This window comes from Ambystoma mexicanum, chromosome 1p (assembly GCF_040938575.1).
Source record: "Ambystoma mexicanum isolate Mex_15411 chromosome 1p, UKY_AmexF1_1, whole genome shotgun sequence".
In the NCBI taxonomy this organism is placed as follows: Eukaryota; Metazoa; Chordata; class Amphibia; order Caudata; family Ambystomatidae; genus Ambystoma; species Ambystoma mexicanum.
Genome location: NC_090921.1, coordinates 897473900 through 897488282, shown reverse-complemented (window position 1 = coordinate 897488282; position 14383 = coordinate 897473900). Strand labels below are relative to the sequence as shown.

Below are 14383 nucleotides of genomic sequence, written 5' to 3'. Positions count from 1 at the left end.
TGGATGAAGTGTGCAGAGCGGATGAAGTGTGTGGGAAAGCATATGAAGTGTGTGGAAAAGTGGATGAAGGGTGAGGAAAAGTGGATGAAGTGTGCGGAAAGGATGAAGTTTGCGGAAAGGATGGAAAGGATGAAATGTGCAGAAAGGATGGAAAGGATGAAGTGTGCGAAAAGGATGAAGTGTGCAGAAAGCATGAAGTGTACGGAAAGGATGACGTGTGCGGAAAGGATGAAGTGTGTGGAAAGGATGGAAAGGTTGAAGTGTGCAGAAAGGATGAAGTGTGCAGAAAGCATGAAGTGTGCAGAAAAGATGAAATGTGCGGAAAGGACGAAGTGTATGGAAAGGATGAAGTATGTTAACGGATGAAGCCGATAGAGCAGATGAAGTGGGTGGAACGGATGATATGATACGTTATGATATGATAGTTTATTTATATAGCGCCTATACACAATGTTTTTCAAAGCGTTTCAAGGCAAGGGAGGGAATGAGGGAAAATACAACCACATTCTTACAGGCCATGAACACTAAGGATGTGAAATTAACTATCGTACTCGGCCTGATGACATTTCAGTAGTGCAAGAGCTAAGACATAGATAAGGAAGGGAGGGGGAGAGTGGGAAGGAAATGGAAACAGACAGGCGACTACCGTACTAGGCCTGAGGACATTTCTGGTAGAGCCGGAGAAAAACAAAAGGTGAGGGAGAGGGGTGCAGAAAGGGAGGAGAGGAACAAAACAAGCGACTATCATACTAGGCCTGACAACATGTCAGATAGTGCTGGAGGGGTGGTGTGGAGGAAAAAAAACAGTAATGGGAGGGTGGAGGAAACAGACGAGATTGCTATCATATTAGGTCCAGGGACAATTCTGATAGAGTAAGTGCATAGAAGAAAGTAAGGGGAGGAGATAGGAAAAGGGAGAAGGGAAAGGAGGAGAGAACAGAGAGTAAGCAGTCAAAAAGAGTGAAGAAGCAAGAGTGGAGAGCGAATACAATTGCAGAAGTCAGTAGTAATACATAATGTTGCAAGCCAGGATACAAGATGAAGATGGGAATAGCATGATTTAGGCCACCATGAGTACAAGATGCTAAGGAAGTCCAGCATGAGAGTTGAGAAAGAGTGACGCACCGTGAATGAAGTCCATAAAAGTCATATCCAACATTGGCCACAAGACGGTGATGTTGAAGGAAGGCACCAGGTGGACGGGGCTTGCTAAGTGGTGAAAAAGAGCAGCAGGCAGGAAGGTACCAGGTGGGCGGGGCTTATGCCAGGTGACCTAGATCCACTTGCACCTGCTACCCACCTGCAAAGGAAAAGAAGCTGGAGGGCTCCTTAAGTAGGGAAACAGAGCAGCAAGCAGGAAGGCACCAGGTATGCGTGGCTTGCTAAGTGGTGAAAAAGAGCAGGAAGCAGGAAGGTACCAGGTGGGCGGGGTTTGCTAAGTGGTGAAAAAGAGGGGCAAGCAGGAAGGCAACAGATCGGCGGGGCTTGCTAAGTGGTGAAAAAGAGCAGCAGGCAGGAAGGCACCAGGTGGGCGGGGCTTAGGCCAGGTGACATAGATCCAGTGGGTGGGTGGAAGGGATGAAGTGGATGGAATGCAAGAAGTGGGAGGAACAGATGAAGTAGGTGGAACGGATGGAATGCATGGATCGGATGAAGTGCATGAATCAGAAAGAATGCATAGAACTGATTGAACAGATTGAGTGCATAGAACTGAGGGAGTACATGCAACATATGGAATGCATGGAACAGATAGAGGGCATGGTATGGACATTGTGCAAGAATGGTTGGAGTGCATGGAACAGTTGGAGTGCATGGAATGGTTGGAGTGCATGGACCGGTTGGAGTGCATGGAATGGTTGGAGTGCAGGAAACGGTTTGAGTGCATAGAACGGTTGGAGTGCATGAAACAGTTGGAGCGCATGAAACGGTTGGAGCGCCTGAAACGGTTGGAGTGCATGAAACGGTTGGATTCCATGGAACGGTTGGAGTGCATGGAACGGTTGGAGTGCATGGAATGGTTGGATTACATGGAACGGTTGAAGTCCATGGATCAGTTGAAGAGCATGGAATGGTTAGAGTGCATGGAATGATTGGAGTGCATGGAATGCATGGAGCATGAAGGCGCTCAATCTCAAGCACCTACTGAAAACCACCATATCACATCACCACGCTTACTCTCTTCTATACACCACCACTCAACTAGAACACAGCGATAATATGACACATTCGGTATAGCTGTTCTCATACCAACACCTGCCACATACTCCCCATTATCCTAACTAAACACAGCTGGTTGCACACCCGCCAGCCTAGGCTGTTGGGTGTCCTGACCCACGTTTAAGCTATCATGCCACAACATTTGGTGCTGTGGGCTTAGAAAATTCAAGATGGCGGAAAACCCACATGTGCGCCGAAATCCAGGAAAGCTGCGCAGTTTGTGCGCACACTAAAATGGTTGCCTCACTTGCCACCCACCAGTGCGAGAATGAAAGGCCGGGTTGCCATGAGGGAAATGGGTTGCCAAAGGAAAAACAGTAGCGCCGGTTAGCTTCAAAGCGCTTTAAAACCACCATTGGACTACCCGCACAGTAGTCTGAAACCATTGGGAATGGAAATGCTGATTGCCAAATGCAACCTAGAATTGTGGGGAATTCATTTCTTAAATCCCAAAAATGGGTGCAGTACCAGTACTCACCACTATCCAAAAGCCGGCGTTTTAAAACCACTCTGTTTCCCTGAAGGCAAGTCAAAATGCCTATTTTCAAACATTGCAATATGTGCAAAATATTTACTGAACACCAGCAGACATTTGGCAGAATGGAATTTTGTGTGCCTACAAAATCTGGGAAATGAAGATCATAAGACAAGGTTTATAACAAGACTGGCTGAGCTGTGGATTGCAGCAGTTTAAGTTGCACTGGATTTAAAGACACTAAAATCGAAAATGTTTAGATTAAATGAGTGACCTATGTTTGGTATCGCATGCCTTTGTAACTGTTGAAATGTCATAGTTTTGCACTTAGACTCAGCATCCTAGCTGCATGTGTAAAATTGCAAGTTAAGTTAAAAAGCAACAAAAAACCTGCCAGTTAGCTGAAGGTCTGGCTTAAGGAACTTGATTTTGCTTGGCAGCTACCCCCATCAGGAGTGAAACTTGAGTCACCACTGTGTTCCCAGGCCAACCTTCCTTTTGCTGCCCACACTAAGGATATGCCATCTATCTGATAATTGAATTACCTGTGCTCTGCAGGAGAGTGAACAAAGCCCTCTTCACTCAGGCAAAGGTTTTATTATGCAGTCGTAAAATGTAGCTTCCTCTTGGCAGGAGCTGGGAGGGGCACTGCCTGTGAGAGCAAGCTGGCTTGGCAGAACTGGATTAACCAGTATTTCTACCTTGTGCTGAGAGAAAACCACACCCCTTTGGAGCCAGAACATAACTTTAAAAAGATGAATAACTCATAGAGCGGACATGTGAAAATGGTATAAATGATACCATAATTCTTGTGATTTTTCTGCCCACATTTTAAGAGGTTTTTCGACCCGGTGGCGTGTTCAGGGGGGTTTTAGCGGAAAAGTGGATATTACTCTAAATGTATGCATGTTAAAAATCTGAAACTTCATCAGTTAATGTCCCTACTCCCTGCACACATGTATGTAAAGTTGGGTCAATGTCAGAAAGTGAAAAATCAGTTAAAAAGTCAATTATGTGCCATTTCTAAATGCAAGCTCTTAGAAACAGCAGATTTGGACAGAGACATGGCTAAATTCAGCCACACCATGTATATGTAATTTCAAGCAACTGTGTAACTGTGAAATATGTCTTTTATTATCAAATATAGAATGTGTGCAATCTGACAGAGGAGTGTCCTATCTGCAAGCCATAAAATGACATCCCTCTGACTCACAGTTCATTCCCCAATCAAATGATAAATGGAAGTTTGACCAATTAGAAGCTGAGAGAGAGGTAGGGTCAGTGATGCTAGAACACACCCACATTCTAAACACATAAAAGCAGACAGACAGGACAGATAGGGACCGTCAAAATCCATCTGCCGCTGGAAGCTCTGCCGGAAAAATCCATACTTTACCTCCATCAACCTCCAGAGAGCCAAACTAGAGACTTCAATCTATCCAGAACTAAGAGACCAGAGAGAAAGCAGTGCTGTACCCAGAGAGACCCAGACCTGCAGAGAGAGCTGACCCAGATCACTGTGAAGTGCAGAGGCCAGACCAGACCAGACCAGAGTTCAGTTTAAAACCCTGACCATATCCGTGACGAGGCCCATTTAATTCAAGAATATAGTGTGAGTACATAGTAAAACTGTGTAGAACCTATCTCTTAGTTAAAATAATATAATTCAATCTATTTAATCTAAGTAGAACTGCAGCTTAGCAATTGTGTTATCCTGCCATCATTTTTAAAGCTGAAAAAGTGTGCGTTTAAAATTTCAAATCTGAAAAACGACCTTCACAAAATCGCCCATATCTCCGCAACCGTTTGTGCTAGAGACTTGCAGTAACTTTCATTTTGAAGCTGAGATCCTAGGCTTACCTAGGACCCCAAAACGATAGAGATAGTCCTTGTGGTTCCTCTGTAATAGCGCTCGGCGCATCCGCGAATTTTGCCGCGATTTGCAAATTTCTCCACATGTAAAATCAGCTGCTGCTTGCCTTCCATTTGCCAGAAATTCGTTTAACCTGCTAACTATCCCTGCCTCATTGCTAGTGTGAGCCTGGACTAATATTAACTAGATACCACTCACCCTGAACCTCGGAAAGGGAATTAAAAGTATTTTAGCATATTTTTCAATTCATTGCCAGCACATATCAAAGCAATTTGGGCCTGTGTTTTCAAACTTATGTAGTCTAAGCTTGCTGGATTGAACTGAATTACAGTTGATTGTATTTCTGAGAACTGTGTGCTTCCTTCCATTTCTTGCCTTGCATCAAGGGGGGAAGGGGATTGCCAGAGAAAAGTGATTACATTGTTTTGCTGAAATCATATCAAGTTGTTTTCTATACTGCATTTCATTCATTCAACCTTGCATTTCCTTGAACCTTATAAAGCATTCTCTACCACATTATACTTCTGTACCTATTTACCACTGTGCTACCTTATCCATTTCATGTCAACTCCTTAGTGATTATCAAGAAGCGTGTTAGTGCCAGATTCTCCGTTGTTAATATTTATCATATTAGATTAAGTGTGATATTCAATTATTAATTTATTATAAAGTGTGATCTATATATCTATTGTTAAATTATCAAATAAACCTTTTAACTTGCAAAACAGAACTACTTCTTGGCTCAGTGGGGTCAGGAGGATTCCAAGAGAGGGGTGTTATATAGGGGTAGTCATCCAGAACGCATGAACTGGACATAAAGATATATCAATAAGGGTTTTCATTCAGTATTATAGACTAGGCGTTGACTTAGCTGTAGTGTTGAATTGAATCCTCTTACAAGGCGTTCTCCTCAGGCCTAACGCAGCCAGAATCAATCTGGTATCACCCTGCCAGAACAAATCTCCCAACCACCACACCTACCGCATAGAAGCAGCTACCATATGAGTACCACACCTGCTGCACACATGTCCGGTGTACACACGCACCTTATGACTCTCTCTCTCTCTACTGACTTGAACTACGGTTCCCGAGGGCATTCGACCTACCAGCACATTGAGATCATACCAATAGTACACAAGGAGCTATATAAATGCAAAGTAACATAACATAAAATACATATGGCAATCCTTTCTTGTATGTAATGTACATCACATTATAGTGATACCATAACCATATTTTTCGTAGTGTGCTTAGGAACAATGCTATGTGATGCCACTTCCTGTTTTGTCAAGGGGTGAAAGGTCGTGTTCTATCGCTTCCCCTGAAATCACTTTGGGGTGAGTTGAAATGACACCACTTCCAGTGATTTCATCAGAGGTCAAGGGTTGTGTGATGTCACTTCCGCTAACCCCTAGCATTTTGGTGAAATGACATCCCTGCATAATCCAATCAAATATTGTGGTATCTACACTCCATAGTGATGTTTACCACATTTAACTTGTGCTTGTATCTTCAGAGGCAAGCACACAATTCCAGATTTAGCAACACTGAACTGAGCATGTCTTGTTTCCACCAGCCTCTAGAATACACAGACGTTACAACCAGGACTGTAACGTAATGTGTGAGAATGAAAGTGCCTCTGATTTTTTGCTTTCCGCACGCAACCTAAATGTGTTTTGTGTATACTGGAAACTGTGCTCTGAAGAAAAGACACACATTCTACTGATGTGCTGTGACTAAAAAGTGGTGTCAGTGATTACACCTGAGCTCACATCACTGTAACATAACCACTGACATCCACACAATGCAAACATGCTTTCTCCTGATGCACACTGCTCAAAGACACACCCGCAGCAGAAAGGTTTATTGGCTACATTCCATATCCAAAATATTTATGTCACTTCAAATGTGCAAATACAGAAACTATTAAACAATATACAATTTAACCTTGCTTTGAGAGCCCTTGTGGCTTTATGGAGACAGACATATAACATACAGCTGTCTATTGTCACCTTTGAACATGTTAAAAATAAAAGATAGATTTGGGGAAAGGATTTCAATTAACAAGAAATGCTGCTAACTGATACATCTGCCTTGTAAGCAATGGACTTTCACTCCCATTCCATAAGGCCCCTGCTACCTTTCATTGGTGTTGCCAATGCTCTCTCATATTGTGTGGCAGTGTCCTAGCATACTTCACATTGCAGTAAAGGTATATCAAAATATCATTTATATTCTACAAAGGGAGATTATTGTGGTATTAAGAGTAACAAAGTTAGCCAATTTAATTCTACTGAATGTAAGTTAATACACTTTCCTCACTTTCATTGGTCATCTAGATAAAAGCATGGGCTGAGACATCATGTCTTCCAGTGAACAGATAGCTTATGCTTTCAGTCCCACCTAGGAAACACTTTGCAGTCTTAAAGTGCAACTTTCACACCTCACCAACATGTGGGAATGACGATTTCTAAAACCTGGACTAGACTAAGAGTTACCCTTTGGAGCCTGCCTGCATCACAAGAATGCACGCTGTAGGCAAGGGTAGGGCAGCTTGAAATGTGGTTTGAGGGATGCCGACTTCCATAATTTTACTTGATGACTATTGATTATGAGCATGCTTGCCTATGTCTTGGAGTGTCCCTGTGAGAGCCAAGGTATCTATGGATGGCTAGAAAAGAGGACAGACACGGCAGGAAAACCATCCATCTATACACATTGTTTGTAAACAGCTCAGATTCCCTTTCTATAAGCATGACGACATCTGTTCACAGGTGGAAGGGAGATCCTCCCCACAGCATCTCTGAGTAGCAGACACAGTTGGAAGAACTTTGGATACTTCCTGTGCTGAGGACCCATTGACCGGGGACAAAGGTGCCCAGAGTGGAGAAAGTCTGCTTGGATGTTTCTCAACATGGTGCCCGCAGTGGAGAGAGTTTTCTTGGATGTTCCTCGACATACTTGCTTCACCTACATGTATGGGAACCGCAGAAGAGAACTATAGTTCTGTTGAGTTCTCCGTATAGAAAAAAGCACTTGCGTCTGTCCACAGGCAGTATCTGTGACACTTCTGTTGCTCAGCACACACATATTCAGCTTCAGGAAATTGATCGCCCCTTCAAATTCCTTTACGTACCCACTCACCTTCACTGCTTTTTGCACAACCTTGCTTGCCACGGTCGCCAGTTGAGAGTATTTCTTGAAGCTGTCCCTCCAAATTCAGGTTTTTTTCAAGCTGCACACCATGTTGAGACACCAGGAACCAAAACCATCACGCCTGCTTCATTAAAGTGACCCACTGAGACGTTTAAGGTATGCCAATTCATACCTGCCCCAAAGTTTGCCCTAGTGTTAATTCTGTGGAGGAATTGCAGTTGTTTTAATCTAGCCAATGGTGAGTTGCACTATGCAAACATCTCAACAAGGTTGTCTTCATTAATGACCCCCTTCGTGTGTCTCAATAAGATGAGACGCACAGCCCCATAAGGCAATGCTGTGTTGGACTGCCTTTCACGCAGGGAGCACTGTTCAGCTCCACAGAAACATGCTGTCGTCCTGGAGTCTTTTGTTACATTTGGGCAAGAACTCACTTTTTGTTAATTGAGTTGCTTTGAGGATGCAATCCATGTTGGGTACACTGACACTGAAGAGTTCTCTTTTTTTTAACGTGGGTTTACATTTCCAAGTTGCACATCTTATCTGCAGTATATAGGATCTCATTTATGTGCATTTTATAGGTAAGTAAGCTTGTTTTCAGAGCTTAGTAACAGGCATGGTATACTCTGAGTACACTTCAATGTATGAATACTACAGATGATAACTGAAGTCTAACATAGCAATGTGTATTTAGGGATTAGGCCAATGGGCCTGCTTTTCAAAGCGTGTTTCAATTGGAGTGTGCCATTGTACAACACTTTTGGAATTCATGCCCAATGTGTCTGCAAAAGTTCACTTTCCCACACATCAAATTAATTTTGAAGGATTTGAATAAGCTTTGAATGTGTCATGAAGAGTATGAATTGTTTAAACCGAAAGCAGTTGAAAAAAAAACAGCATTTTTCTTTTTCTTTTAGGTACTTTTGTCACAAAAGTCACAGCTACAGATGCAGATGATCCTGTGTATGGAAACAGTGCAAAACTAGTCTACAGCATTTTGGAAGGGCAGCCCTATTTTTCTATTGAACCCCATACAGGTTGGTTTTATTTATTATTATGCATTTCGAATTAGCATGTTTAATTTGAAAATAATGTGTGCCTTTTTATGCTCCTAAACATGTTGTTAGACGTCATTTGGTTTTAGCAGCTGATTAATGGTGACAGCCTGGCGTGTTCCGGTTTTGAGCAGTTAGGTATTTCCTGTCCTTTAGTCAATATTAAAACGATTCGCCGACACAGGCACTGGCTTTGTATCATTGTGTCCAGGTTCCAATATATATACTTACCAGGGTACGATCTGCACTGTGTCGATGAAAGACTTCTCTAATATATCCCCTGAGCGAGCTTGGGTCGAATGCTTTTATACAGCTGCGGCCCACAGACTTTGTTTATACTCGGTTTGCGACCACACTTGTTCCTGCTTTTTCTCAGTATGAATCAATGAAATCCTTAATTTATATTTAATTAATAGTATACATTAATATAGGTGTGCATAGGGAATATGCTTTTTATGATTTAGTTTCTTTTGCACATTCTACATTTTATGGCTATTCTTTTTTTATGTGGTATTTGGGTTTTCATGTTTTTTGATTAATGTAGTTCTTTCCATTTGCTCTTTTTTCTCACCAAGAACTTTTAACATGTATATCATATCGTATATATGTTATGCTATGTTTCTTAGGGAATTTTATAGAATAACTATTTAATAGAAGTTTCGTCTTGGAGCTTGGAGATGGCGATGAGGTCTATAATGTCACATGTTGGAGTTGCCAGGTCTTCCAGCGCTTCGCAATTGTAAATAAAACTATCCTTTTCCCTCAGAAATCAATGGTGTTGGTAAAATGTTTTCAGGCAATTCGAAGATGGATTCCGAAAAGCTAGTTGCAGCTCATATAATGGAACATTAATGGGAAACCTTGCTATTTACCCAGTGTCAGCTTTTTTGTCAGGTTTTTGTCAGGTTTATCCTCCAGTTCTAGATCAGTTTGTATTTTGAGATTGTGCAAGGTCTCAGGCATGAGCCCATCCCATCAGATTATTGTTCATGGAACAGTGCAAAGTGTATTCTTGCAGTGAAAAGTGTATCTGCACTGCAAACATACAATTTGCACTGTTTCATGAATCAAGGTGTTTGTTGTCAGTGCAAAGTCACTTTGCACCAGTGAAAAGTACTTTGCACTGTGCAAAATATTCCATGAATCAGGCCAATAGTGTCACTTAACTGAAACATGAAAGGTCTATAAGCGCTATTTTGAGACTCTGGTTTGCTTGCAAGGAAGAGAAAGGGGGAGGAGGGTTGGGAATTGGGGAAGTGACATTATTTTAATTTCACCTTTGCTGTTGGTTAAAAACCTCGATGGAATTGTACTAAAAAAACAACTCACGGAAGCTCTACTATAGAGACATGAACCATTAACAAAACAGCTTGTTTATTTTGTCTTTTAAGGCTGCTCTTTTCTGTCACACTTGAAATTTGCCCCAGAAGATTCATATTATCTCAGCTGAACAGGCAGTCAGAATCTTATTTTTGCCTTGGTCTGTAAGAATAGCTTTGATGTTTTCTAATTTATTTTGAATATTCAACTTGAACCAAAGAGTAAGAAGTTTAGACATTGGGTGCAGACTTTGTAATTAACGTTATGACTTGGTAATGCAAAACTAACCTTTCACAAATCTTGTCAACTGAATGAAATATCCCTAAGAATAGGAATTCTGACTAAAATACCTGCAAACATGTTTATGTTAAATGAATATATGCAGCGTCTGTTCTGTATGATTCATGCTTCCAACATTTTCACAATTCCCAAGGTATTGCGGGGGAATAAAGTAAGGTTGTCTTTCAAAAATCTATCATGTATGCTCAGAAATTGGACTGCACAATGGTGAAGTATGGATTCAATCTCGAGCATTTACTCTCGAATATGGATCGCGTCAGAGGCACTCATATATAAACGTTGACGCAATACTTGTGAAAAAATTGCATAGATAATTCAAGAAAGGGGTTAAAAGGAGTATGTATTTCTTACAATCTGTATCACCCCATATTAAACGTTTAAGGTTTTGTTTTAATTTGCTGAATACCAAACTTCAACAATGTGTTAAGGAAAAACGTGTCCAAGGAATTTGCAAATTGTAGATTTTTTGATAGAAGGAATCGAAACTCTGCAAAATCTAGTTAATGAATGTCGCCGTTAAGGTTGGAAAGTTTTTTTTGTTTCAATCAATTGGTTCATGATGCTTCAGCTGCTTTGATCGATGTTATTTGGGAACGGCTTTTATCAGGGACCTCATTGAAAATTATATTTGCTCTTATGAACTTTTTTAAAAAGATCCATTTAGTGGAATAGTCTTTAGTATGGTGACAAATCATTTGTTTGATATAATCATAATATGTTTTAGGATTATCAGATAACTTGGATTTTTATGTGAGAATACTCATTTTAACATTATGATGATTATATTAATGTTTGCTTATTTTGTGTAAAGGTTGTAATAAACTATGTACACAGAAAATAAAACAAATAAATCTGTCAGGAAAACAGAAACTTGCATTTCCATGTCAGATTGTATTTAATCAATGTTGTTTTCAATACCACATATTAAATTAAATGCATCAATTTCGCTTCATTGATTTTATTGCATATCAGTATGGGTTGTTTGTCACCATTACACAGAAACATAAGTTATGTAAATCCCAGTGGAAAATCATCTTTATTTGCTGCAAACGTTACACACGGTCACAGAACAATTCTTGGGTAGTTGTCGCATATTATAAAATGCGGCCCTTTTTGGTATTGCCTATTTCACAATTAACAGATGCTCTTCTAGAATACCCAAAGCTCCTGCCTCTACACCTCTGTTGTATAGATTTCTTGATCCCTTCTTTTCAATGCATCCTATGTTATGTTATGTTATCTTGCATTTGTATAGCACTTCCTGACATAGTTCATCGTGTTGAAGTTCTTTTGCCTGTCTGGGGGCAAACGAGGAGTATCATAGAACTTTCCATTGGTAAGATAGCTCAGCCTGTGGAGTGCTTGCTGCCGCAATCTATGTGTGATCTGCAGGTCACAGGTTCGAATCATGGCAAGGCCAACTCAGCATTTCATCATTCAGAGGTCGACAAATGAGTATCAACTTTATTTGGGATGATTAATGTATGTAAATAGGTTCTACATACAGCACTTAGGCGTAAGCACTCTATAAATAACACATCATTATTATTGAGTAGTGGTAGGGAGGGTAGATAGTTGGCATGAGGGTGAGGGATCCATAGGGTGCTCAGGAAGGCATGATAATTTGGAACCAAATTTACTCTGGGACTCAACTATATTTTATGGGGTGCAGCAACGGGAGGAGAGATTCCTGGAAAAAAGGTGTCTTCCGCTCCAGGAGGGATGTCTGGAATCTACTCACTGCAGGGTGAGCTGGGGCATGTTGAAGCCATGCCCAGAAAACACTGGCAGAAAAGTGCTTCTATTACTTCCCCAGGGCCCCCTACAACATTTGGCAGGGGTTACATGAGAGAAATCTGAAATTGCCAATATTGCAACAGCTCCATGAACAGAGTTCAAAAAACCCTCACTTTTTTGTTTTCCTCATTTAATTATGTCCTGGTTAACAAAACCCTAGGCTAATGTTCAAAATGTTTAGAGCACCAAACCTGTCTATGGCTTAGCTGTGGTCAGACATCTGAGCATTCTACAGTGTCATGGTGAGCCAGCGTGCCCTCCATTGACTCGCTTGAGCCCCGGAGAGCGAGGATGGGATTTCAAGCAGTTTCTTGGGAGCAGAAGGCACAGTCCATTATTATGTGCTGTTAATACAGGGCATCGTGGGAATGTTTGGTCAGAGCAGGGGTGTATGAGCTACTTAAAAGATTAGATATCCCAGTCTACCCTTCTGGTTTTTCTTTCTTTTTTATTTTTTTCTCCGTGTTAAGGGGGTTGCTTCCTGATATCTTTTGGCAGCTTCAAAGGTGCTGGAACATTGGTAATTGAAAGCAAAACATACTGAAACCGCAACATAATATAACATGTGGAACGCCTGCTAGGTGCTCTAATTGATTGTAAACAGCAGGATGTGAAGGGGGATGCATTTCTCACACACTTTGGCAGCTTATGACCAATTTTAAATGTCGCCGACTGGACTAAAATGCAGAACGAGTAAATATGGTGTAAGTTATGATTCCTTAGGCAATATTATCTGAAACAATGTTATAAACTATGTGACAATGTACTAAACAATCTTCTTTTCATCAAATACTGAATGTAATACACAGCACCAATCAATAATGTATTTACGTTGTTTTAACTTTGCAATTTCTCAAACTCTGACAACATCGAAACCCATTCTAGAGGGAGGACTGCAGTTCAATAGTACAGACTTTTTAAAACATGCTGGGGAAAACATTTTAATACAATGCCATACAAATCACGCTGACGTTAGGCATGGCAATTTCTCATTCTAGTGGGGGCGTCTTCCAGCTTTCTGCCAGTTCATGATATTTCGATCGGCTTTATTTGGAACTTCGTGAAGCAGTTTCTGAGCAGAGAGACTAGGTTTGACCCCTTCTGTGTGCCATCAGGTTCCGTTCCAGAGATCGATAGGAGGAACGGAATTGGGCAATACAATTAAATGTTCATCCTTAATAAAATACCCATGCATTTCATTGGCCTCATTATGATTCCGGCAGTAGCCGTGCCGGTAAAAGCAGCACGGCTGCGGCCGGAAACATTTTTTTAATGGCGCCCGGCAATGGGGATTTACTGGGGCATTACATCCCCAGCGGTCCCGGTAATTCCTCATTGCCGGGCGCTGAAAAATATTGTTCCCCATTCCCATTCGAGTTCCATTGGACTCAATGGGAATGGGGAGGTCGGATGCACCGGCATCATTCATGAATGGTGCTGGCGCATCCGTCAAGGCCTGCCAGGTCACACCTGGCGGGCGAAAAGGCACTCGCTTGCAGAACTCGTAGTTTGCCAGTCGTCTGGAAACAACAGTACCCTCAAGCTTACCGGTACCATTATTTCTGGACCAGCAACCACGTAATGACCCCAATTGTCTCTTGTTTAGCTTTTTTTTCTGTTAAATGAAATGTATCCATATTTCCCAAAATCCTTAGGTGTTTTTCAAAGATAGAGATGGTCAGCTTTCATATTTGTATTGCGAGGTATTTGGTGTCAGGTTATAAAAAATTTAAAATGCAGTTACGGTTATTGATTTTCTAAAGCGTTTATCTTTACATTGCAACGGTGTTTGACCATGACACTCACTGTAATGCTGCTCATGAATGGAGAGTTAACACGGCCATGGATTGGTTGGCAGTGTCCTTAGTGTTCACGGGATGCACATAAGTCAATGGGGGTAATTCTGAGTTGGGCGGTAAGGGTTTACGGGCACTGGTAAGGACGCCGGTGCCGGTAAACCCTTACCGCCCTATTCCGAGGTCCCTTAGCGGGTCCCAGCAGGAACGGCTGGTCTGACCAACCGTTCTCTGTGGGTCCCGTTAAGGGACCTTGGAGCTAATAACGGGCCCGCAATTTGCGGGCCTGTTATTAGCGCCTTCCCCATTCTCGTTGAGCCCTACTGGGGCTCAAAAGGGAATGGGGAATGGTTTACTGAATGGGGACTTACCGGGTCGGAATGACCCGGTAAGT

At 41.7% G+C, this 14383-nt stretch overlaps 1 protein-coding gene across 1 annotated transcript in view; it reads left to right on the top strand.

The window, feature by feature from the left end:
• Positions 1-14383, top strand: part of CDH8 (cadherin 8) — a 1279274-nt gene that overhangs the window by 655643 nt on the left and 609248 nt on the right. The window contains exon 4 of the mRNA XM_069652973.1: positions 8639-8758. Coding sequence (XP_069509074.1) covers positions 8639-8758 — 120 coding nt within the window. The remainder of the gene's footprint in view (positions 1-8638; positions 8759-14383) is intronic.